A 25273-nucleotide genomic window follows, 5' to 3' on the forward strand; every position below is an offset into this window, starting at 1 on the left:
CACCTTCCACCAAGATAACACAGACCATTATGTTCCCATAATCGTTTTAGGATTCTCCACTTTTTCTTTGAGATAAATTTCTAACTCATCTCTTGGATTTGTGTCTCCAATTTCATCAACCATCTCTTGATAAGCACAATCCATCAACTCTGGCACTTCAAACCCAACATCATCATCCATTACGTTTGTGGTGTGAGATGCATCATTGTACTCTCGGCCACCAACTGTTGATGTCGGATTCGACTGTGATGATTGACTGTTTGTTCCTTTGTTATGAACTCCACTATACTCTTTAAACAGAGCTTTCAAAACATCAGTGACTGATTCATTCATCTCTGCTACTTCTGGACTCTCTTAACCATAAAGCTTCTCAAAGCACATATTAGCATATTGCATTCTCTTCCTTGGATCAAAGACACTAGCAACAATCAACAGTTTGTTTATATGCTTCATTCCATCCCAGTACTTTACAAATTTTAGCAATCATTTCATCAGCTTTTGTTCTCAAATCCTTGTCTAAACTAGTACTCAAGACCATCAGACTCTTCTCTATAGTTACTATTTCACCATAGCATTTGTAAGATGCAACACTAGCAGATGCAGAGAGAACCAAAGTGGATTTGTAAAAGATTGCTAGAAACTTTACTAACCTCTCCACTGCATTCCAATCAGAAAATTGAGACGGCCCAATCATTTTCTCTCCATCCACTATTTCTAGAAAGAAGTCATTGTATAATTTGTCCTCCATTTCCATCTTATCAAATGCTGCTCTAAACGTCAAGGCTCTCAACAACATCAAGTAGGTTGGGTTCCACCTTGTTTTGACGTCCAAAGGCAAACTCCCTCTAGTCATCTTACCTGTGACAGCCTTCTGCTCAAATGACTCACACCTTTTAGTATTAGACCTCACATACTGAATTGCATTACGAATGGCTGTAACTTTACCCTTCATTTCGTGCAAACCATCTCTGACAATCAGATTCATGATGTGGGCGCAACACCTCATGTGCATAAACTCTCCATCCATCACTAATGCATCATTGTTCACTAACTTGAATTGCTTATGAACTTTTGGAGTGCACGTGTGTTTGCAGTTGCATTATCCACTGTAATTGTGAATATCTTATTTATCCCCCATTCAGCTAAACATTCCAACAAAACAGATGATATTGTCTTCCCTGTGTGATCCGTGACGTATTTAAAACCGATAATCAACTTCTTTAGCTCCCAGTTCGCATCAACAAAATGAAGAGTGATCACCATATAGCTCGCACGAGTAACATTTGCAACCCAAATATCAGTTGTCAGAGACACTCGTTTTTTATTACCTGAAATCAACTTCTTGAGAGCTGCTTTCCTTCTCACAAACATTTCAACAATGTCTCTAGTAGCTGTTCTTCGTGAATGAGGCTTAAAGAGATGCATCTTACTGCAAAAGTGTCTCCAAGTTAATCCTTCAATGAATGCTAGTGGTAATTCTGCCAACACAAGCATCTCATTAGAAGTCTCTCTGAAAACTTCTTCAGAAACTTTCCAATTTTCATGATTTCCATCTTCCTTAATGATATGTTGAGATTGCCTCTGCTCCCATGCCTTATATTGATTGCAAGTCAAATCCAGATGCTTCTTCAAGTTTGAAGTCCCAGACGCTGATGCACATCCCAATATTCTTTGACACTGATTACACTTGCATTTGTCCTCCAGCTCCTTGACTCTCGTGAAGTGTTTCCAGACAGGGGACCTTGTAGCTGGTTCCTTAGGCTGCTTAGGTGGTTTAGAAGTTGCTCCACTCTCTCCTGGAACAGCTTTTCTTTTGCCTCGATTAGTAGCAGGTGATATCAACTCTTCTTCGGCTTCTTCATTTTCTATGTTTGGCAATGGTGAAGAATCCATCTACAAAACATAATAAAAAAGAGTGATATGTTAAAACAAAGACTACAGTTCTAATATCAACAAAAACCGAAATAAAACAAACAAACAAACCATTGAATATCAAGTCTTAACACTACAAGAGAGTATATGAGCTACGACTAAGAAAAATATATAACTTATGCGAGAGAGTATCAACAAGTATGAGCTGTTTGTGCACACAAAAAAACAAATAAAATGATTCACTTAGCTAATCAGCCAGAAACAGAGCATTCTTTAACAAAAATGGGATAATTAATGGCAAATTGCACACAAAACCAATAATCAACCTTCTCTTATATGCTATGCAACAACTTTAGCATAAGACCCGATTTCAAAGCAAAACAAAACCTGAATACAGTCTAAGAATTAATTGATGAATTGAATTCACTAATTGATGGGACTCTATATACAATCTAAGAATCAATTGATGAATTAAAGTCACTAATCGATGGAACTTACCTTTGAATGAGTCTTAGACGTCTCTGAAATTGGAGAGTCAAGAGACGAAGGAAACAAATTTAGAGAATCCAGATTGAGATTGTGGATTAGGGTTACAGAATTTCTAAAGAAGAATATAAAATCTTCCGCAGATATAGTTAGTGGAGAGTGGAGAGATAAACTGATAAACACACGATTCTTCATCTTTTTAGCAATCTCAACTGATAGACACACATAGATATTATTACATAAACACACATAGCTTCAGTCCGACATGGGTACTAATTAGGTATCAGGTAATACCCGACCCGAACCGATACCCAAAAGTATTTACAATCAAAATCCATCTAATATATTAGGGAAGATCCATACCCGATCCGAACTAGAGTTTTTCGGTTCGGTTCCAATACGGGTAATTCGGGCCGGGTATTTTGCCCAGGCCTAAACTCCATCATGCAACTCTCCAACAATTTTGTTTCCAAACTACCATTGCGGTCACCAAAAACTATATTTTCTTCTTCTATTAATTTCAGTAGCAAAGAAAGAAACAACTTTCCAAGAAAATTCACTTCAAAATATATTTCAACATATCTTTAGTGATACTAAGAAAATACTGTGTTACTAGTGTTAATGATTTTGGTTTTTTTTACTTAGAATATCGGTTCTATTATATGAGTATATTTTAACTATAAATTTACTAGTTAAACTAGTTTAATGACAGTGTTAACTCTACGGCATAAGAAAACATGAACCAACATGTATGTTATGGTAATTAGTTGAATCAGATTCATACATAACCTAAAACCTAAATGCAGGTTTTAAAAAAGAAAAAAACAATCTGAGGACACCAACTTACAAAAATTGTTGTGGAGTAGTGGTCACATGAATTCAACATTTCGAGTCTAACTGTTGTAGGTTCTATGTATGTGAATAAAATTATGCTTCTAAACTGAATTTGTAGGCATTTTTTTGGGAATGAATGATCAAAATTTTCGTAAGCAACTACAACCTTAACCCATGTCTAAATTAGTATAAGATTTTCATCAGACTAAATGAGTTTCAATTCAAAATGAAACATTGGAAAATTTTGGTCGAGCATTATTTTTGCATGTTACTAGAATTTAACATGTAGTACACTATGGAATAATTTTTTCTTTTATTTATAACTATTATTTTTGTGATTTTATACTATAATTGATTAAATTTCATTAATTTTTTTAATATATATTCTAATGTATTGGCAATAAAAAGTTGTGTTATTGAATTGTGATATATTTTGTATAAATATTTGATATTTCCATTAAAAAAATCGTAATTAAGAAAAATAAGATATTGTGGTTAACATTCTCGATTAGATTTTATAACAAATATTTCATCCAAGTTAAATATTTATTCAAAGAGCAAAAAATTAATTATGTAATAAATAAAATTTTAGAACACAAAATGTTAGTATAAATTGAATGAAATTTGAACTCATAATTGTCTGAAGATTAATAATTTGCTTCTGGAAATATGTGCACATGCAATACAACGATTAGAATGCCTAGAATGTCGATGAAATTGTTCAATCCTTGAATCAAAATTTCAGAGTTAGATATAAGAATATATATAAGGAAAAAGGTGTTTTTGTAGGTGTTTTAGGAAGAAAGTGACATTCCGTAAACATAAGTGTTAAAAGAGTACTAGGAACTCGTTTAAATAGCTTACACTATGGTGAAAATATTTTAGATCCCTTTTATGTGTGAAATGGAAAGATCATTGTAGATTTTCCTCATTTGATCTTTAGCTAGGTTTTATCGGTCTCATGTGTTAGTGAAGCTTCTGGTCTGTAACCTCTGATGTTGACGGTTATAAGTTTATAACCATGCCAATTGGTCAACTACACTGCAGCTTGTGACAAAACATATATACTTAACATGCATGTGGCAATAAAAACAATTTCGTAAAATCGTGTTTATAAGGCATGAAGTTCAATTTGGCATGTATTTAATAACGAGAAAAATGTCATTAAAATCACGAACTTTTAAATTGTGGCCATTTTAATCACCAATTTTGTGGGAGGCCATTTTAAACAAGAACTTCTATTGACTTACCGTTTAAATCATCATATTTTGTTGACCACGACAAAAAGGACATATCGTTAAATCCTTAAACGGAGCAATCAGCCGGCGTTAAGAGGTCGTTAATCCTTCTCCGTTATTGTCAAAACTACACCGTTTGAACCCGAGCAAACACAACAAAAATCCCCAAATCGCATTTGCAATCCCTAATTCTCATTTCCCCAATTTGATTTTTCGATTCTTATCTCAATGAAAAACTCTTATCTCATTCCCCAACAAATATGAGTTGCAATTCTGGACAATTGTGTGGTGAAAAGAAAGACCGTGGATGCCATGGTGTTCCCTCAAAGTGTCATTGCAGCTTAGATATTGTTCTCTACACATCGAACACGCTAGCAAACCCAGGAAGACCTTTCTTTCACTGTCCAAACAGAGGAGATGTATGTAATAGAATTGTTTTGATTTTGTGTGTTTTCGAGTTTTGATTCAAGTTTTTGTTTTTCAGGACCATTTGTTTAAATGGGTTGAAGAAGGTGTATATGAGGAGGTTGTAGATGCTTTACCAAAATTTTCTATCATTGGCAGAGAGATTGAAGATTTGAAGGAAATGATCGAAGAACTGAAGGAAGATGGAATGTTGATCAAAAGAGACACTAAGAAATGGAATTTGATGAGTTCATTGTGTTTGGTGTGTCTTACTTTTAGTGTCATTGCCATTGTGATCCTTCTTCTTAAAACCAAAAACCAGAAATTTGTTCTTGGTTACTAGAGTCTTTTGTATTGTGTTTTGTGTTTGTGGTAATGTGACTTTGTAATGGTAGTTTGGCAATGAAAGACTTTGTTGCAAGTACCCATTCATAAATAGAACTTGTTTTGACAACAAACCAAAAAACCCGAGACAACAAAACAAAACAAATCCTTGACAACATAGATAGGTTCTACTTTGGTCCTTGCCCTTGTGAGAAAACAAAACAAAAAACTAGTTGGAACACTCAAACTATGATGCAAATCTACCAAGTCCTTGTCCTTGTGGTCCTTCTCCTTGTGATCCTTGCGGTTGTAGTTCTTGTCTTTGTGATCCTTCTCCTTGTGGTCCTTGCGGCTGTGATCCTTCTCCTTGTGGTCCTTGCACGTGTGCTCTTGATGTGTGTGCTCTTAAGACGTGTGCTCTTGATCCGTGTGAAACATGTGCTCTTGATGCTTGTGGTACTTGAGAAGATTGAGATCCAACCGGTACTTGATGAGATTGAGATCTAACCGGTACTTGATGAGGTTGAGATCCTTGTTGTCCTTCATGAGCTCCTTCTCCTTGTGGTACTTGATGAGGTTGAGATACTTGTGGTACTTGATGAGCTTGTGATCCTTGTGGTTGTGGTTCCTAATACAAGTGTATGTCAAAAAAAACTGAAACAAACACTTATATTTGTAAGCTAAAAACTTGACAAAAAATCAGAAAAACCTGATATTTTCGTGGTCTTCCTCTTGGTCTCTTTGGCACACTAACGACAGTTGGATTTTTGCAAGCTTGCTTGTTGTGACCTTCTTGATGACAGTTAGAGCATGTCATGATCTTTTTTTCCCTTGACATCTTCTTGGTATTTGAAGAAGACGAAGATTCATTTCTTCCTTTCCTCCAATCATAGTTAGAAGGCCTTCCGGGATTTCCTCTTCTCTATGGTGGTGGTAATACATGCAACCTATTCAATCTAGGCCACAATGTTATCCCTTGCACAGGCCTAATACCATCAAGGTATGTCTCTCGCCACCTTTTCTTTGTGTAGTAGTCGTTGACATAATCCTCAACCTTCTCTTTTTTCCCTATTATCACACTTGCTGCATGAAAACATGAGATTCCAACCATCTGCCACTTCCTGCATCCACAAGTTCTTGCATCCATATCAACACTAAAACCTACACTATTCTGCCATACCTCATGTGTGTTGTTTCTGGCCATATATCTCTCGCAATATTGGGCTCCAGCAATTGCTTTTTCAATTTTAGCATGAGCTATTTTTGTGAACCGTGTCTTCAACCTATCAACTATGATAAACCTCTTTGCAATTCTGACCATGCACTGTCTTTTTATATACTCAAGCAAATCCAGCAAAGGCTTTCTCCTGGCTTGTCTAATAGTCCTATTGAATGACTCAATGAGATTATTAAGATTGTCATTGCAGCAAGTACCAATCTTGAAAAAAGCTCTTGACCAGGTTATTGGATTTGTAAGTTGCAGAGTGGTGTATGCTTGAGGATTGTACTGCTTGAGTTCTGCCATATTGTCATTGAACTGCCTTGTGGTGTAGCTGCGTGTTATCCTCCAAAAAATGTGTTATAGTTCTTGGTCGTGACTATCTCGCTTCCAATTATCCATTATGTGTTTTGCACATTGTCGATGCTCAGCCTGTGGAAGGATGTTACTGATTGCTTTAACTAAACCCTGCAAAAAAAAAGTAATGAAAGTGTAAGTCTTGTATTAGTCAATCAAGTTTCAAAATGAAACCCGAGACAACAACAAAAAAAAAAGAAATGAAAGTCTCATACTTACCGATTGTTTATCCGAAATGAGAGGTAGAGGTGTCATTGTAACCAGACCCAAACTTGCAGAGAGATGTCTCAAAAATCAGTCCCAGTTATCATCATTTTCTATCTTTAAAATTGTCCAAGCAAGAGGTACAATCCTATTGTCCCCATCCCTTCCAACTGCAGCTAGAACATGCCCTTTTATATCCCATTTTGAAAAAGCTCCATCTATTCCTATGATAGGTCTACAAGTTTTTTTCCATGTATCATTTTGAGCTTTAAAACAGATATACAACCGATAAAACCTCTGTTTGCTTCCAATTACTTGTCCTGGAACTGTCTCAATCTCAAATTATGAGCTTTTGTTCTGATTCAATACCTCTGCTTGATAATCCCATATTCTTGCAAAATGTGATTCATGACTAGCCTTTCTTGCACTCATTACTTTGGTCTTCGCCTTTGCACACTGATCTGGAGTTACTTCTAAGTTATACTCCCTCTTAATCTCAGCAGCCATCTCGTATTTTATAAGCTTTGGATTTATCCTCAGCCTTTCCTCAAACAAAAATGCTATAGAAGACCTCTTCAACATTTTTGAATACCCTGACCTAACACATATATGCTCATTCACACATAAACTCTAATTTGCATCTTATGCTTCCTCTTCTCATATGAGCAATACACTCTCCAAGGACACTTAACACCATCCTCATCAACATAGCAACACTTTGCACCAACCAAGAAAGCATTATACCGATAGAGTTTAATATCGTACCTTGTCTTCAAAGAGTACATCAACACGGCAAGCTTAAAGTCTTCGGGAGAGTTGTATGTTTTCTCCACCGCTAGCAAAGATTTTGGATCAGACCAATATTTAGGAGTTGCCTCGTCTTTGTCTTCTTCTTCGATCTCATCTTCATCGTCCGACGACAAAGGATCCGGTAGCTTGTCATCGTCCCATATATCATCACCACTATCAGAATCGGAACCAGCTTCCTCCGTTCTAACCATCTCTGGGAAATCATCTTCAATGTTTAAGTTAGCATCTTCTTCAAGAGCCGCTTCTTCGACGTTAGCTTCTTCATTTCCACCACCTACTGCATCATCAACATCATTGCAATCCTCATCTCCATACACCGCGCAGTCATCTTCACTGTCAAGGACCACTGCAGGCTCCACTTCGTCATCTTCATCACTTCTTTTTTTACGTTTTCGACGCCGACGTGAAGCTCCACCTCTACCTCTCTTTCCTTTCTCTCCAACAACATATTCAGTAACTGGTTCACCACCTCCATCTCCGACATTAGAAACTGCTACGTCTTTCAGTTGAGCTCGAACTCCATCTTCAACTCGAGGACCTTCGTCTAATGGGTTTCGATCAAACACAATTAAACTCATTGATTCATCTTCTGGTGGCGTTCTAACAAACGATATCACACCTTTATTTCTCACTTTCGGCATTTGAGACTGAGAAATCAATTGGGGAAAATCGAGAATTAGGGTTTGCGGAAATTGAGAATTGGAGATTTCGAATTGGAGAATTAGGGATTTTGTTTTCGAATGGGATGCGATTTGGGGTTTTTTGTTGTGTTTGTTCAGGTTCAAACGGTGTCGTTTTGACACTAACGGGGAAGGATTAGACCTCTTAATGCCGGCTGATTGCTCCGTTTAAGGATTTAATGACAGTGGTCAACAAAATATAATGATTTAAACGGTAAGTCAACAGAAGTTCATGTTTAAAATGGTCTTCTACAAAATTGGTGATTAAAATGACCATAATTTGAAAATTCGTGATTTTAATGACATTTTTCTCATTTAATAATGTGCATGTGATAATAGTCAGTTAACGATACAAGCATCCATCCCTACATTGGTTTTAGAAGCGTAGGGACTAGTGAAGAAACGCTTGTCGACTTTAGCTTTTTGACCAAATATATGTAGGAGTTTTGGTGTTTAATTGTTGCAGGTAATTTCATACGGAGCCTCCAAAAAGTTTTAATCCAAAGTGTTCTACGCAAGAAATTTCTGCATGATAGCATATTTACATGGCGCTTTATACATTTTTGTTTTAGAAAAAAAAACAACATTACAAATCTTATCTAGCGCAGTGAAATATCACAAACCAAATATACCATAGGACTGAAATCACATATATAGGAAATTTTTTGTTGGTTTGCCAAAAAAAAAAAAATATATATATATATATATATAGGATATTTTCTTTCTTTTTAATCGTTCTACCATATTATTATTTTTTTGCTATTTATTCGGTTCAAAAATTGTCATATACACATATTATCTCGAGTTTGTTTGGGCAATAGTCTTTACCACCAATAATAGATGGAAATGCAAAACCCAAAAATTATATTAAAAAAAGTGTGATATCCCCATTTGCTCCAAGATGTGGCAAAAATGAATACTTGCTCACCAAACTGTAACCAAGTATACTGATGATTGTTAGGCATCAATTTTGTGTTAAAAAAAAAAAAAGAATTTAACGTCTAACAAATTATTCAAATAGATTTCTTTCATATGCATTTGCACGGATGAGAGTCAAGAAATGAAGTAGCGAACAGTGTAGCTAGTCTGATTACAATTACGAACAAATCATAGCAAATTTAACGACAACTGCTTGAAAACCGAATTAAAATGCACAACCAATGGGATACGTAGAGTAGTTTTGTTGAATAATCGCCTAGCTAGAGTTTCAAAATCCCTGATAGAAGAATGAAGAAGAATAAGATAGCAAAGTGGCGTTCGCACCCGAAGATATGGGGAGGCTAGCTAAATAGGGTTGATTTTGGGTTTCGTTACAATGGACCTACAGTTTGTATTTTGTATTAGTGGAAGACACAGAAAAAAAAATCAAGAAATGATGTCCGATCTTGAAAAGGCCACCAAAAAGAATTAGTGGGGCAATCAAAGAAGAAAGCAGATCAATAGCAAGCAACACAAATGAGTCTTGTGAGAATAATGGATCTTATATGGGGAAGAATAGGTCGAGCTCCGTAACTTGTTCTCCAAGCATATCTCTCTCAAAGCCCTAGCTCATCATAACACAACGTTAACAACGACCATGGACCATTATACATGCCACCTTACGGCGAGAAACAACTCTCTTTCGACGAGACGCTAATCCCTCCTCTAGGACTAGGAGAATACCCAAGCTTGATACTGAAACAGTCTTGCAGGAGATTGGTTGGTGTTTAGATACTACTTTAATTATTTATACAACTCATCTATATGAATGTTTGAAATCTAACACCAAACTCTGCATATATTCAATTTTCTAAATATCCATTTTTCTAAGTACAAAAGTTAACTCATAAATATTATTTATTTATTTCAAATATTTATATTGAAGAACGATGATCAAGGAAGCCAAAGAAGTGGCTCAACTATTAATTTTAGATATTAATATGAATTTTACTACATTTTAAGGTGGTTTCGATGATTTTGAGTGAATTTAGAGAAATTGTTATGGTGTCTTATAAAATTTCCCTAAATAACTAGAACATTTAAAGTTTTGTAAATTTTTACAAACCAAATCATCTAAACCTCCTCAACAAAGTGGTTTAAATCCATTGGTTAATATGTTTCAGTAAAATAGATTTAAAAATTCTTTTGTGTATGACTAATTCAATAACACTAGATTTCAGAAGATTTTTAAATTTGATGACTCCTCCCCCAAGATCCGAGAAGAGTGCGGCTTTGTACACGATCCACTAGAGTTATGACATGTCTTTCTCTCTTAGTCACGCATGTGATGTAGCAGGAGTGAGAGTTTTCTTAATTAGATGATCGATGTAATGTCTCTTCCTCTTCCGAACCTTAGCGCCTCCTTTTCAAAATAGAAGAGAGACGATTGACTCAAGATGTAATGGATTCAGGATTAAATCTTTGGCGAAACATAGGAATGTTATTTCTTTAACATGTTCATTCTTCTATGATTCCATCTATTTTCTTTTGAAGTTAAAACCTCTAATCGGAAGTTAGAAGTGATTCGGTAGCACATATATATCTTCCTCAACTTTTTTGTTTATTTTTAAAATATATAATTACATATTATTTTTCACTAGGTATATGTATTATTTGTTTAGTTTACATCTATTTTGTATCATCATGTATATGTATTATTTATTATTAATCATGGTAATGTTTCTTTAAAAAGAAAAGAAACCAATCACAAAATGATATTCGTTCATTTTATATTTTTACTATCAACCCGAAAAAGCAGAAAAATAATGTCTATAAAAAAGAATTTAAATTTCAAATATTTATATGGTAATTCCTACTGCCCCATTGAAATTGGACATTAGGTCCCCAAATGTTGGGCATGCCTTTATATGTTTTTACTTTTAATGACCAAAAAGTGTGATAAACCATCATGGGTCCCAAACTTCCTTAAACAATAATCATACAAATATGTTAGCAATAGTAAACAAAATGTACAAATACATTCTAATTTAACATGCTTATATGTAAATATACCATTTATATGTACATATACCATTTTACTATGTAGTGGTTGATGAATGCGATTATCAAAAAACAAAAGAAAAACTAAGTTACTTACTTCCTCCCGATGTTTTAGCTAAAATCACACAAATAATAAAGATTGTCTACATTTTTAAAAATTAATCAATCAACAAAACTGCATAAAATAAAATAAAAAGTAAAAAAAATATTAAATTAATTAAAGTTAATTAGAAAAATTAAAACATTTTATATTATAAAATAAAACAAAATTTCTAAATCATCTAATATTACGAAACTGAATGAGTAATTAGTTTGCGATTTTGATCCACTAATAAACATTGTAACATTACGATCACGTTCGTACGACCAAATATGAACAATTAATCGACTTGTCGCATGTTGTATGCGACATAAAGTAATACGTGTGGGTATGGATACTCATACACTCGTCATCCAAAGATAAGTATATACTTTTCTTCGCCTTCAAGTAATTAATAAAAGCACCATTAAACAGTTTTTAATATCGTAAAATTCGATATTTTAACATATCATTACATGGAATTGAGTATATAACGTTTGACAAAAAATTTTAATTTTGTGATCTATCGTATTATAACGTGGATTCAACTTTAAAAGTATAAGTGCAAAATGGTGGTATGTCGTATGCGTACTCGCGGAAAATGGTGCATTTGCACATCGTTTCTTATTTTAAAACTGTATTTAAAATCTTCGATAATTAGATCATTTTCTTATTGCACTTATTGTAACTTTTAGTTAAAAATATATGGTTGCATATATTTTGAGACGATTCTGTTTGGATATATTATATGGAAGGTATTTAGGATTCACACAAGATGAGCGAACCTCCACAAACCCAATACTAGTTTTGCACCGTATAATCGATAAAACACTATCGGGCTGTCAAATCTAAAACCCAAAGATACATTTGTAAGCAATGTGCATACAAAGAAAAATAGTAAAATATATATAATGGATACTGGACGGTAACAAAATGATTAATTGAAAGAGCTCTTGTAATTACACTAGTAGAATATGTATAATATAATGGCACCTTAAAATAATCTCTTTGACCAATGAGATTAGCTTGCATTAAGGTAGTTAATTAAACTCGACAAGACGTGAAAGTAAAGAAGGATATGTACATGCATTGTCGTCAATCTTATCGTATCTTCTTTAATTTCTTGCTCAAGATTACAACATATTTGTCGGCTCGACCACAATAATTCCTCAGCTAAAATAAATGATAGTTTATTTGTATTTTTATAAATCGCAATGATTTATAACTACATTGTGAAAATATGCATGATTTGGTAAAATAAACTTAAGTTTAAGAATCCGATTATAAAAAAAATTCACACAACAAATAGTTTCTTCATGATTGCATATTTACAATATGTATATGTATATACAACCTCTTTTTACATTAATTAAAATTATATTGTATTTTCTATAATCTTTCAATATTAATTAAAATTTAAATTGTAAAATTGTAAAATTCAATATGGTAGCATATGTGAAGAGTATTAATACTTTATTTATGTCACTGAAATACAATATTTTGTTTGTTTGCACAGAAATTCAAGTATTTATTCACTTAAAATTATGAATTTAAAAAAAAAATCATCAAAAACTGACTTCTAACAATTAATAATCAATGATATAATAAAAGTGATTTAATATAAAGTAAGCAAAAATGAACACAAAAAGTTACATGTGTAATATATGTAGTATATGTATATTTATATTACATTAACCTTAGTTACTTTGTCAAACTGATAACTATGCTAATTTTTTTTAACTGGACTATTTAAGTTTTAAAAAATAATAGTTAATGTTTCTATTTCTATTTCTATTTTTATTTCTATTTCTTAGAAACTATTTTATCATTCCTAAATTATTTTAGTAACATTTTAAAAACTTTTTAAAAACTTTTCTTACATAGTGGAGTATCTTATCTAGTATTTTGTTGTGCTGGCCTAATCATTGAAGTAATTACTTACTGAATTTGGTTTATGTACTGAGAAACTCAACGGTTGATAATTTCATTGTTGATGTATTTTTCACATTATGCTTAAACGACAAGGCACTAAACTCTCCATGATGTAACCCTCCAACAATTATGTTTCCAACTTCACCATTGCGGTCACCAAAAGCTAACTTTTCTTCTTCTATTTATCTCAATACTGAAAAAAAGAAAGAAAAAAACTTCCAAAAGATTCCACTTCCCTTAAAAAATATTTCGACATATCTTCGATAATACTAAGAAAATAAAAAGTAGATGGCGTTGAAGATTTTGGGGTTTTGACTTAGACAGGATATTGATTCTACGATATATATATATATATATATATATATATATATCTAATTAAATAATTATCTAAGTTAATGACATATTTTTTAACTCTACAATGTAAGAAAACAGCTTAACCAACAATTTTTTAAAAATCAGACAACGTTATATAAATAAGTTACAGTATTAGTTGAATCACATCCGGCTTGACCTAAAGCCTAACTAATTGGAGCTTTAACATTATTGTTTATTAAATATATGAGGACATCAAATTTTTAAAAATATATATGTTGTGGAGTAGTGGTTGAGTTCAACTTTCTTGACTATAAAGAACACATTTTGAGTCTAAAATTACAATTTGTAGATTTGAATTTTCTAGAATATTGTTTCTAAACTGAAAATGCCTTGTATTTAAGTATTAGGTGTACGCTTGTTTTTTGGCGAAAGATCAAACAAACATTGCCAAAGCAACCACAACCTTGACAACTATGGCTAAATTAAGATATAAGACTTTAGTTAGATTAATTGAGTTTCAATTCAGAATAAACCATTGAAATTTACTTTGTTCGAGCTTGATTTTGTATACTTTATATGAAATATAAACTCATGAGTCATGATCGTAAAGGATTATTTCCATATGTGCGTAGTCAACAACGATTAGAATGCCTATAATATCCATGTAAAATTTATCAACGACACTCATCAAAGCTCCGTCGAATCAAAATTTAGAGTTATATTTAAAGGTGTTTAGAAAGAAAGTGAAGTATGGGGCTCAATCTCACGTACGTGCACTTGATGAACATGCATGTAGTGATAGTCAGATAACGCTACAAACATCCCTACTTTGCTTTCAGAACTTAGTGAAACTATAGCAGATATGGAGTCTCCAAAAACGTGAAGAATGAGCGAAAAAAATCCCAGCATGATAGTCTATCTATATGACATTTTCTTTATTTTTCGTTCATGAAGGAGCAATGAGGTATCACAAACTAAATATACTGTAGGATTTAAATCACATATATGAGACTTCTTTTATCCTTTTAGCATCTTTGTTACCAGTTAGTAGTTAATTAGCCAGTTCATTTTTTCTTGATTGTGCCAGTTATATCTCCCAAGTTTGTTTGACCAATAATCGTAGTAGATTGTATTGATAAGGGACTGGGACGATACAAAACTAAAAAGTTATAAAATAAAATGTAAGATATCCACTAATTTGTCCAAGTTGTGGCTTTTGCTCACCAAAGTATAACCAAGTTAACTGATGATTACTGGACCGTCAATCTTGTTTTTTATTTTTCTAAAAGAATAAGGGTGTGACTGAATATACTATTTAGAAGGAAAAGGAAGAAAAGAAAACAGTGTTACTAGTTTGATTAGGAACAGAGAAAAAAATTAGCAAATACGATTATAGATTTATATATCCAAATATTATTTGTTAGATTTTATAACATAAATTGTGAACGTTAATGCTGTCGACGAAAACTTCATTGTGAAGTAGGGACCATAATGATATGGAAGTGATCTTCTGCTTAATTAATTGCTATTTTAAAATCTATGACCAATTCTTTCCAATCTAGTTCTTTTTTTTCATATTTCTGTAAATTTATTTATATAAATTTCCATCAACCGAAAGGGCTTTTCTTTTAAATTGCTTTATTTCTTTTTCATGCTCTTTCAACCGTCAAAGTAACGTCTCTAGTCTCTTTCTCTACTTCAATTAACAGTCTTCTGCTCTCTCCTTCTTTTGTATCTTTTCTCTTTTTTTGTTTCAACCTCTTGCCTTGAGGAACTAAGTGTTGAAAGTTGAAACATATAATACCAAGAGATGTATTCCGTAAGATATTCTGACACACACAAATATAGTCTGAACATTGTATAATGATTTTTATTTTTAAGAAAACGAAACGGTGAAGTATATATGATTAATAAATATCGTGAAGGGTTTACGAAACCATTTCATTTGAATAATTTTTTGTTTGATGTAATAAAATTTAATTTGATTGATTAAAGGGAAGCTAATGATCAGTCTCATGCTGAATACTTTGATCATGAGAGTTGCTTTTTGACTTATATGTATAACTACCTTCTTGGGATGATTAAAACTATAAAAGAATTTCATTTTACAAACGGTTTAGTTAGAATTAGAAAGGAGCACATTAATTTAGCCAAACAAAAAATAAAGTAGTAAGGAACATTAAGTCAGGGAGAGGTTACTAAAAAAAAAAAGAATAATAATAGGTAATCAGTAGGGTTGTTGTAGAGGACGTTCTTAACTTGACAAATTAACCACCACTGATTTCTATAATTACAGCAAGAGTTGACCTGTTGTAATAATTAACACTCATGATGATGTATGTACAAATTATCTATTGCATGAGCAGTTTTGCTGTTTGTACATGAGATTTCGTAAAAATGACTTATTCAAGGAACCCCCTTGTAATGATATGACATATACATATAATCTTCTTAAGTATACTTAAACCCAACGGTTGTCACAAAAATATTAAAAAATGTTAACATAAAGTTTTTAATACGGTTATAAAATAAAATATTTCGTGGATTCGAAATCTAAAAAAGTCACGTACGTTGCATATTAAATCATCCGTATAATTCTATATATGTTTAATCATATGTTGTCTATTTGTAGATTGTTCAATATGGAAGGTGTTAATAGTAAATCATTATTTTATAACAGTTTCAAGGAAAACGAGTAGCTAGCTACCTGCCGATGCCATATTTATATTTTTTTCCAATTACAGACAAATCAAAGATTTGGGATTGGAGAGGAAGAGATCCATTGAAACCGACACATTCGGGTCCAAAACATTACATCTTATAATTAACGAAATAGTAAAATACGTAAATCAAGCTTTTAGGTCATGTCACTGTTCCTATACGTCTGTGATAATAAAGCATGGATTAAAATGTTTAAATTATACAAAAAAGACTGATCAAATTCATTAGTGAACTTTAATTTGTCGATGACCAATAAGAATGATGGAAAAGGGGCAAAAGCTACATAAGTGGTTATTGAAAGAGTCGACTGTTTGAAGTTTTGTCGGAAAGACACTCCACCATAATATAAATACAAATCTTATCACTAGTGGAAACTGTCGAGTGTGGAGTTCTCTTTTTTGCCTTCTAGATAAAACAATATTATCTTTCTAAATTCTTCCAAAATCATTTTGGATTTTTTCTCTTCTTTCTTGTTGACATGAAATTTTTGGAGTCTTCTATATATCGACGCCAATGCAAAAAAAAGTTCACGGTGACTATAGTATGCTCTAGAGCAAATTCCGAATAGAAAACGATATTTATAACATAGCTCTATTAAATACCAGAAATGATAAACACAAAGTTTAGATTTAATACTCAGAGAAAATAGAAATGTTCTCCACAATTCAACGTTCTTCGTTTTCACGCTATATATATATATAGGAATTGATATCGAAAGCTGTGGGCGTCGTCTTTTCAAAGTTCTTGTTTATCTTTATTTTTGTCTTTTTCTACGAAAATAATAGCGTGCACTGTAATGTTTCTTTCAACTTTGTTTTTTGACTAGCGGATGACGAGACATATGGTTGCCCCCATTATAATTTTTGTGTGTTTATTTTAAGGTTGTTTTCCTTTTTATAATTTATGACCTTTTATAAACAGTTAAAAAAAATGTTTACAAGTTAGAAAAAAAAGATTGTATGGATAATCTTAATAATTGTAAATATTTATAAGAAAATCTTCATATGGGAACATGTGAAATGACAACTCAAAAAAAATTCTTATATAAAATGAATTTTTTTTTATGTTAAAGTTTGCACATGGAATTTAACATATAATTTGTTCATAATATTTGTGCATTTAGAAATATTTTAGGTTTTGTCCAAAAAAAAGAAAAGAAATATTTTAGTTTATATTCGTACTATATATAACAATCATCGCAAGTCATATAATATCCAAAAACACCACAATAATCTATGGCATATTTACTTGATAATTTTGGATGTGTATGAACGCACACAAAAATGTGGCACTTATGAAATGGAACATGCTTTAAATTTTTATGATCAAAATATAAAAGCGTCTAGCCTAATAAGTAATAAGTGTTCAGTATTTTCACTTTGTATGGAAAAATACGTTTTGATGTTTTAGAATACTGTATCAATATTTTGCCTTCTTTTTATCTATAATATCAAAATAAATATTTCCGACATTTTCTTAAGAATACTGATGTATTGTCAGTGAATACATGCATGAACTGTATTATTTTTGACAAAAGGGTTGTGATCAAACTGATATTTTTCGTTGATCACTTCCAAATTTTATTATCTCTGCTCTAATTCGTTTAAGTTGCTTCTAAGAATTCCTCAGTTTTACCCTTCTTTTATATATTTAAGCAATGGAAAATCAAGTTTTTAACTGTTAATAAAAAGCTTATTCTAATTTATATAAATATTCCCTTCCTATGCAAAATCCAGGGACCACGTAGAAAGTTGTGAGAATCTCAATACACAAAAGAAATAAGAAACAATGATTACATGCACAAGCACGAGGCCATAAATTTCCTTATCCTATACATATATTATATACACATTTTTATATAAAAGAGATGTTACAACATTCCAAAGAGAAAAACCTCCTTTAGCTAGTAGCTCTCTACAAAAAAACATAACCAGAATAAACACAGAGAAGTAAGAAAAAGTTACTATCTATATATAAATATATATAGGTCTATGTCTATAGAAAGAACTCCAAAATTGAAGTTCTCAATTCTAAACCAATTGCCATGAAAAAAAAACTGATCAATATTCCTTATATCTCATTTGTAATTTATTTTCGGTTTGTAATTTGGTAAAATTAAAGACCAATGAGAATAGAGAATAAAACAAATAGTATTTGGCGCCAAAAGAAGAACAAAAAAGTGGTCGTGTCACGTGATGTTAATTAGCTTATTAACTAGGACCAGAAAAAAAAAATTGAACTTGTGTTTTCCAAATCTCTAGGTCCCACTCTCAGATGTGCTGACTTTTTTTTTTTATTTTTCTTGTCTTAAATCATTTTGTATTTTTTTTTATTTTATGAAAAAAAAAGTTAATTCAGTTTTACTCACTCTATAAATCTCCACAGATCCATCACACTTCACCCTAGACCCTCTACCCAGTTCCCCCACACAGCTTTTTCTCTGATTTGACGATTGAGTTTTTCAATCCAACGGTCCATAGGAAAAAAAACTTTCACAATCCAAAACACACGAGGAGCGTAGCAGCGAGTGATGAAAGAAAGTAGCCGGAAGCAAGGAGCGGCGTCACCGTGTGCGGCTTGCAAGCTTTTGCGGCGGCGTTGCGCTCAAGATTGTGTTTTCTCGCCGTATTTCCCGGCGGATGAGCCTCAGAAGTTTGCTAATGTTCATAGAGTGTTCGGTGCTAGCAACGTCAACAAGATGCTTCAGGTTTCTACTTCTTCTTCTCCTCCTAACAATAATTAATTAAAAACGTGGTTAATCATGTTTTGGGTTAGGTTAATTAGGAATAATTTTCTTGTTTCTTATGTTAGATGAGACATTACTATATCATTTCCATAACTTTTTATTGACAACTACCACATGGCCCGACCCATTTTATATTATAATTTAAAACTAATTGAGGGATTTTAAAGACTTAATTGTTTATATATGCATTTTAAGAGTTTAAGAAAATGTTTAGTGCCATATACAATTGTTAGCTGATGTAAATTTCAACCACTTCTGTTAGCTGATGAAGTATTTTAACCACTTTAACTTTTTGTTAAAATAGTGTAAAATGATAGTATGATCTAACATTTTTCTTAGCTAGCTACTTTATAATCTACTTTTGAGATGGATACTCTTGCGAGATTGGTTGGTTTAAATTTCTGACAAGAATGTTTTGAAACTCAACAGGAGTTACCGATCCACCAGCGCGGAGATGCAGTGAGCAGCATGGTTTACGAGGCTAATGCAAGAGTGAGGGATCCGGTTTACGGTTGCGTAGGAGCAATTTCTTCCCTCCAGCAACAAATCGATGTGTTGCAAGCTCAGCTAGCTCTAGCTCAAGCTGAGGTGGTGCACCTACGTGTGCGTCATTCTACTAATTTCCAGGGCCATGGACTGTGCCCGGATAGCCCGAGTAGCAGCGGCTCACCGTCGTCCAAGCAAGTGAGTCCACAGGACAACAAGGGCATGTTTAACCATATGGACATTGTGGATGAGGCCAGTTTGGGAGAGTCTATGTGGTCTTGCTAGTCAACACAAAAAGCTCTCCTTTTGCTACTACATTTCCTAATCTTTTATTTTGGAAATTTCGGGATTTATATATATTTAAAGTAGGGGTAGGAAATGAAAATGCTCTGTTTTGACTAACAGAGTGAAATTATTAACATGATCTATATATAGATACATATAAAATACTACTAAGTTTATATTATTATATATGAGTATTTGTAATTTTGTATTTCGGGGGTATTTGGGATTTGGTGTACGTGTACCGTGTACGACTTTGGACCATGATCGTCTAAGGGTTATTATGATCATTTCAACTGAGGAGAGAACTTTGCTATTGACCTAATGTATATTTTGTTATTTGTGAAATATATATTTATCTCTTTCATATATACAGTACGATTTTATATTTAAGGAGCTCACAATGTGTGTCAGTGTGTATGAACTTATTGATGGTTTAATGCTCGTGTTTAATACGTGCTGGCTAAGTCTAGCTTAGCATTTAACACCTTAGCATTTAACACTTAGCACTTAGCACTTAGCACTTAGCTCCTTCGGGCATCCCCATTGGAGGGTTTTAATTTTAAGGCTCTTATGTATTATTTGAATTTTTAATGAATATATTATGTAGTGTTTAAAAAATAAGAACCTTGATCTCCTAATTAAAATTATCCCATCCAATGGTGGGATATAATTTTGAGTCTCTTATTTTTGAAAATATAGTTTTTTGAAATTAAAATTTTTCCATTATGAAAACTGTTTCCATCATAAAAAATGTGTAAAACAAAGAAATGCAGTCTGCCTTGAAACAAAAATGAAAACATGCCAAAGTTGTCCAAAACAAAACAATATCCGATCAATTTTCAGGATAACCATTAGAAGCAGCTTAGCCTATCTTGGTTTGCATTATCTGCACAATTCAAAAGCCACACACCATTGAATCAAAAAGAGAATTTCCTCATGAACTATTTATTTAAACATATGAGCATTAAAAAAAAAAGCAGCAGCAAACCATTTTTCTTCCATGTGAAACTATCCTAATCAGACAGTTTGCGTAAACGAAAACACCGATTCTAAGTTCTAACCAAACCAGACCATACATCCAGAGAGGCTAGTTATCATCAAATCCCCATCTTCATAAAATGTGCACTTTGCAACATCACATTAGAAGATAACTACATATCTAAATAACCAAACTTTTACAGATAAAAAACATGAACGATCCCAACATTTTCTGATTCCAAGAGCTATCAAACACGAATTATTATACACTTTCTGATTCCAAGAGCTATCAAACACGAATTATTATACACTTTCTGATTCCAAGAGCTATCAAACACAAAAGATTCGACATTTTCTGATTCCTAGAGACTATAAAAACAGGAAAGATTTGACATTTTCTGATTACAAGAGCTATTAACTACAGTCTAAGCAGTTCCCATCTCAATATGGAGTTGAAGCTGAAAAGATTACCCTGATTCCAAGAAATTAACCAAAACACAAGTAAACTAGTAATTGGGTTAGTGTCAATACCTGGTGGTTGTGTATTATGCGAATCATAAGCATCAGGCCGATAGCATCAAAAACAGTTTGAAAGAACAGGATTGAAGTGCTCATCAATGACAGAAAATGGACCTGTACCATGGAAAGTTCAGAATATTTACAAAAGTTGTTATCATATCAATCGTAAAGTAGAAGGAGTTTCTTAAATGGTGCTCAACACCATATCAAATGTGTAACAACTAACTTAATTATGTTGCGAGGATTCCTACAAGATATACTGATGTGCTTTTAAACAGCTAAAAAATATGCACATAGCAAAAAGGAGATAGATTATAATATACCTGCAAAGATTTCATAAGATATGGACTCTTCACCAAAGAAATCATCACAAAATATATACCTGCTAAGATCACACAAGCAAAATCCAAATCGAGATAACTAACCAAATCATTTGTAAGGTGATAGCCAGATACACATGTATGGAAAAAATAGTTAACAGAATCATACATGCAAGACATGCCATGTTGTAGTATAGTAGTTTCATTATGAAATTACCTCAAACAGGGACAACCAACATGGAACCCATGAAGAGAATTATAAGCAGAAGGGTCACTCTAAAGTTCCTCTCCATCTTCGAGCGTATCAGCACCTGGTTGCCAAACCCTAGTTGGTATCGGAGCTATCTCGGAGGAAGACGCATCTGCCTTCTTCTGTCAACTCAAAAAAAAGACGAAAAAAAAAATCCAATTCACGCAAAATAGGTTTTGATTGGTGAATATCAGATTGAAGAATTGAGCAAGAGAACAAGAATCAGATACCTTTCAGCTCTACGAAAGTACAATGCTCAAAATTAAACCGCAGCCCAACAACATTAACAAAAAACGAACCTGAGCAGGTGTTGGGGTAGAGGCCGAAATGGTTTTAGACGGCGGGGCAGGAGGCGGAGGATTCTTATGACGAGGCTGTTGAGCGGCGTCGGCGAGCGCAGGCCAGGAATCAGCTCCCATTACAGGAGCATTAACAATCTCAGGAGGAGAAGCGGTTGTTTTCCAAGGAGACTTAGCGGCAACAACACCAATTGACGCTTATGATGTTGCGTTGAGAATCGATTCAATCTCCTCCTCCGATTCCAATCTCCTATGATTCCAACCGATCCCATCTCATCTGATTGAGAGATTCGCGACAAAGAGAGAGAGAGGGAGAGAAAGAAAAAGAACACAATCGGGCTAAAAAAATTGCTCTGCATTAAATGGAGCCAACGATTTAGCGACACGTCACAATCTCTTATGTGAAATTGAGGTTACTGTATAAGAGGAGCTCTTCAGTTTTTTTCCATTTTCTGATTGATTTTTTTATCTCTTTTCCTTTAAAACCCCACGTTGGGGAGAACCTTAGCACTTAGCTCCTTAACACTTAGTTCGTAGCTCTTAGCACTATCTTGTTAATTAGACGACGAAAAAATCGGCTAATTTCTACGGCACATGTACTCCACGCGCATCACCTTCATGTAAGTCACTAATTTCTTATGACCCATTTGTTCTTCTTTGCCTGATAGAATCGCACATCAATACATAATATGATAATACTCTTCACATTCACATTCACATGAGTCTTTGCCTCATCAAAGACTCATGTACCAATACGACTAAGGCCTCTTGTCAACTCCGATAAACCGGAGGTGGAGATGCACTTATGCGTTACGGTGAGCTTCACAGAGCAAAGATTTTAACCATGGTTCATTCTAAATGCGCAATCCAAATTTCAATAGTTTTCGACAAAGCATTGTTTAAACAATAGTTACAATGGAAACCATAGAGAGATTAGAGATAGAGAGTAAACAAAAGCAGAAATCAAAGTTCTTCTTAAACATCCTTAGCAATGAGATCGCCATTAATGAACTCTCTGTAGGCAGCAACGGGCCAAATGAAACCACGGAAGACGATCCGACTAGCCAAAGGAACATCGATGATGATCTCTTTCATCGCTGGTTTCTTCTCGCCACTAATAGCTCTCAAGTAGCTTCTTCCAACCCACCCGATCCATCCTGCAATGTAAAGGAACAGAATCCCTGGAGTAATGAACTCTCCCCAATGCCTCTGGTCTCCGTTCACTATCAAATGCGGTAAACCATCTGACCCGCACAACAGTCCGTACTTCCCGTAGTTGTCAAACCTAACCAAACCAAACCAAACATTTCTCTTTAGCTTATCATTCCAAAACAATCCAACAGTTATCATACTAACTAACACTAGAAAAACAAGAACAGAGGAAACAAAAAAGCTCTGTTTCAAGAAAGAGTACGACGAACCTGCGTTTGGTTTTCTCGATCTGAGCGTTGAGAGCAAGAGCAGGAGCACTCTCAGGAGCGTAAAGCTTGAGAGAAGATTCAAGCTTCTTGACCTGTTGCTTCTCCCTCTTAGCGAACTGTTTGGAGTCCTTGCAAGGAGTCAGACCTGAGATGTCAGCAACAGCTGGCATGGGAGCTGAGAGGAGGATGGAAGAGAGGGCGACGGCCGCGGAGAACGCTTTCATGGATTGTGGTGTCGATTTGTCATCGGAGCAGACGAATCTTGCGGATGATTTAGGTACGGATTGAGTGAGAGATTTGTTAGATCTCGGGTTGAGAACGAGATTCGTCGGGATCGTGAGCGACATCGCGCTTTCGAGTTCTTCGGATACTACTAGGAGGGGTTTGTTCTTGAGTCTAGGGGAAGTGTGGATGGAGAAGAGAGGACCTTATGGGAGGAGCTTTAGATTCTTGGGGAGATTAGTGGAGGAAGAGGAAGATAAGAGAAGAGGTCTTGTGGTGATGATATGGCGTTTTGTAATTGGTTGGAAAGTAACATGTCACTGGATAAGAGATTTTGCCCGCGGATTTGTGTAAGTTTTGTCATTTGATTCTTTAGAGATATGTGGACTAGGCTAATGTGGACTACACACGACTTATCTTTTATTTTTAAATACTATACATAATTATATATTTTGTATACCTGTTGCACAAAACCAATCAAATACATATCCTAACATCATGTAGACTAAATAAAAAGGATATGTAGTCTTATAATTCTGGTTTTTAACACTGCAAAGTCTGGAAACTCTATTGGACAACCACATACATAATCAGATGGGCTAGTGATTTTTTTTTTTTTTTTTTTTTTTGCTAAAAGCATTCACGTTTGTAAAATGTAAGAACCAAAATCAAAGTCCAAAGAATGAAGTTGATCTGTAAATGTTCAACTGAACCAAGGTGTATTTTTCAATTAATATATTCCTGTAATTCTTATAAATTATTTATTGTACCCAAGGAAATGAAAACACGGGTTGAATTCAAATTAGTACATATTGGGCCTTTAATACCCAAAAGGGGACGAAACCACGAAAGCCTCTTAGCATGAGCTTCACGCGTATCCCACATCGGAAGACTGAGAAGGTTTGACAGTAGTAACGTCAATATAAATTAACTTCACTCTCCTCAGCTACAAACCACGCATCCATGTGGTGAGCCCAAAGCGAACTATTCTTTCGCCTTTTACTAAAGAATACCGTGTGCTCTCCACGTTAAGTGGCATACGCCTATTTTTGGAGGGTTCTGCCTTACGGTAGACCCAACAGTATATAGTCTGAATTAAGTCTCTCAAAAATGAGAGCTATCACTACTGAATTAGTACTGGTACACTAACTAAGTAGTTATATAACAAGTACCAACGAAAGGTTATGCTGAATTTGCTTATCTTAGTCCTTTGTGATTACTCTGTTCACAAACCTTATAAGCTTTGAGTCTTGGACAATTACCTCTAGCTACAGTCTCATCAGCTTCGTTCA

At 33.9% G+C, this 25273-nt stretch overlaps 4 protein-coding genes, 1 long non-coding RNA gene, 1 other non-coding gene and 1 pseudogene across 7 annotated transcripts; 3 read left to right on the forward strand and 4 right to left on the reverse strand.

The window, feature by feature from the left end:
• Nucleotides 1-418: 418 nt before the first annotated feature.
• Nucleotides 419-1027, reverse strand: LOC147928252 (zinc finger BED domain-containing protein RICESLEEPER 2-like). The gene has a single exon (XM_087486076.1). The coding sequence runs from the start codon at nucleotides 1025-1027 to the stop codon at nucleotides 419-421; it is 609 nt and encodes a 202-aa protein (XP_087342202.1).
• Nucleotides 1028-4690: 3663 nt separating this feature from the next.
• Nucleotides 4691-5178, forward strand: LOC109128683 (uncharacterized protein At1g43920, Chloroplastic-like). Its single transcript, XM_019235527.1, has 2 exons — nucleotides 4691-4849; nucleotides 4915-5178. The coding sequence occupies exons 1-2, from the start codon at nucleotides 4691-4693 to the stop codon at nucleotides 5176-5178; spliced, it is 423 nt and encodes a 140-aa protein (XP_019091072.1).
• A 228-nt stretch (nucleotides 5179-5406) lies between these two features.
• LOC147928253 (uncharacterized) lies at nucleotides 5407-8390 on the reverse strand (annotated as a pseudogene).
• Nucleotides 8391-18617: 10227 nt separating this feature from the next.
• On the forward strand, nucleotides 18618-20340 carry LOC104741744 (LOB domain-containing protein 4). The gene is made up of 2 exons (XM_010462658.3): nucleotides 18618-19162; nucleotides 19631-20340. Exons 1-2 carry the CDS (start codon nucleotides 18986-18988, stop codon nucleotides 19970-19972), a joined length of 519 nt encoding a protein of 172 aa, XP_010460960.1. The 5' UTR covers nucleotides 18618-18985; the 3' UTR covers nucleotides 19973-20340.
• A 383-nt stretch (nucleotides 20341-20723) lies between these two features.
• On the reverse strand, nucleotides 20724-22792 carry LOC104741746 (uncharacterized). Of its 2 annotated transcripts, none has more exons than XR_015580679.1 (5): nucleotides 22339-22792; nucleotides 22007-22161; nucleotides 21793-21854; nucleotides 21482-21583; nucleotides 20724-20858 (listed from the first exon to the last, which is right to left on the reverse strand). It is a non-coding gene; the product is annotated as an uncharacterized LOC104741746 (long non-coding RNA). The 2 variants fall into 2 exon arrangements; XR_760367.3 differs by having other exon boundaries at nucleotides 21793-21851; nucleotides 22339-22785.
• A 380-nt stretch (nucleotides 22793-23172) lies between these two features.
• Nucleotides 23173-24169, reverse strand: LOC104741747 (photosystem I reaction center subunit III, chloroplastic). Its single transcript, XM_010462660.3, has 2 exons — nucleotides 23760-24169; nucleotides 23173-23623 (listed from the first exon to the last, which is right to left on the reverse strand). The coding sequence occupies exons 1-2, from the start codon at nucleotides 24104-24106 to the stop codon at nucleotides 23314-23316; spliced, it is 657 nt and encodes a 218-aa protein (XP_010460962.1). The 5' UTR covers nucleotides 24107-24169; the 3' UTR covers nucleotides 23173-23313.
• A 771-nt stretch (nucleotides 24170-24940) lies between these two features.
• LOC147928254 (U5 spliceosomal RNA) lies at nucleotides 24941-25056 on the forward strand. The gene has a single exon (XR_015581234.1). It is a non-coding gene; the product is annotated as a U5 spliceosomal RNA (small nuclear RNA).
• Nucleotides 25057-25273: the final 217 nt, after the last annotated feature.

The sequence above is a fragment of the Camelina sativa genome, chromosome 14, assembly GCF_030686135.1.
Source record: "Camelina sativa cultivar CO46 ecotype springtype chromosome 14, ASM3068613v1".
Lineage (NCBI taxonomy): Eukaryota > Viridiplantae > Streptophyta > Magnoliopsida > Brassicales > Brassicaceae > Camelina > Camelina sativa.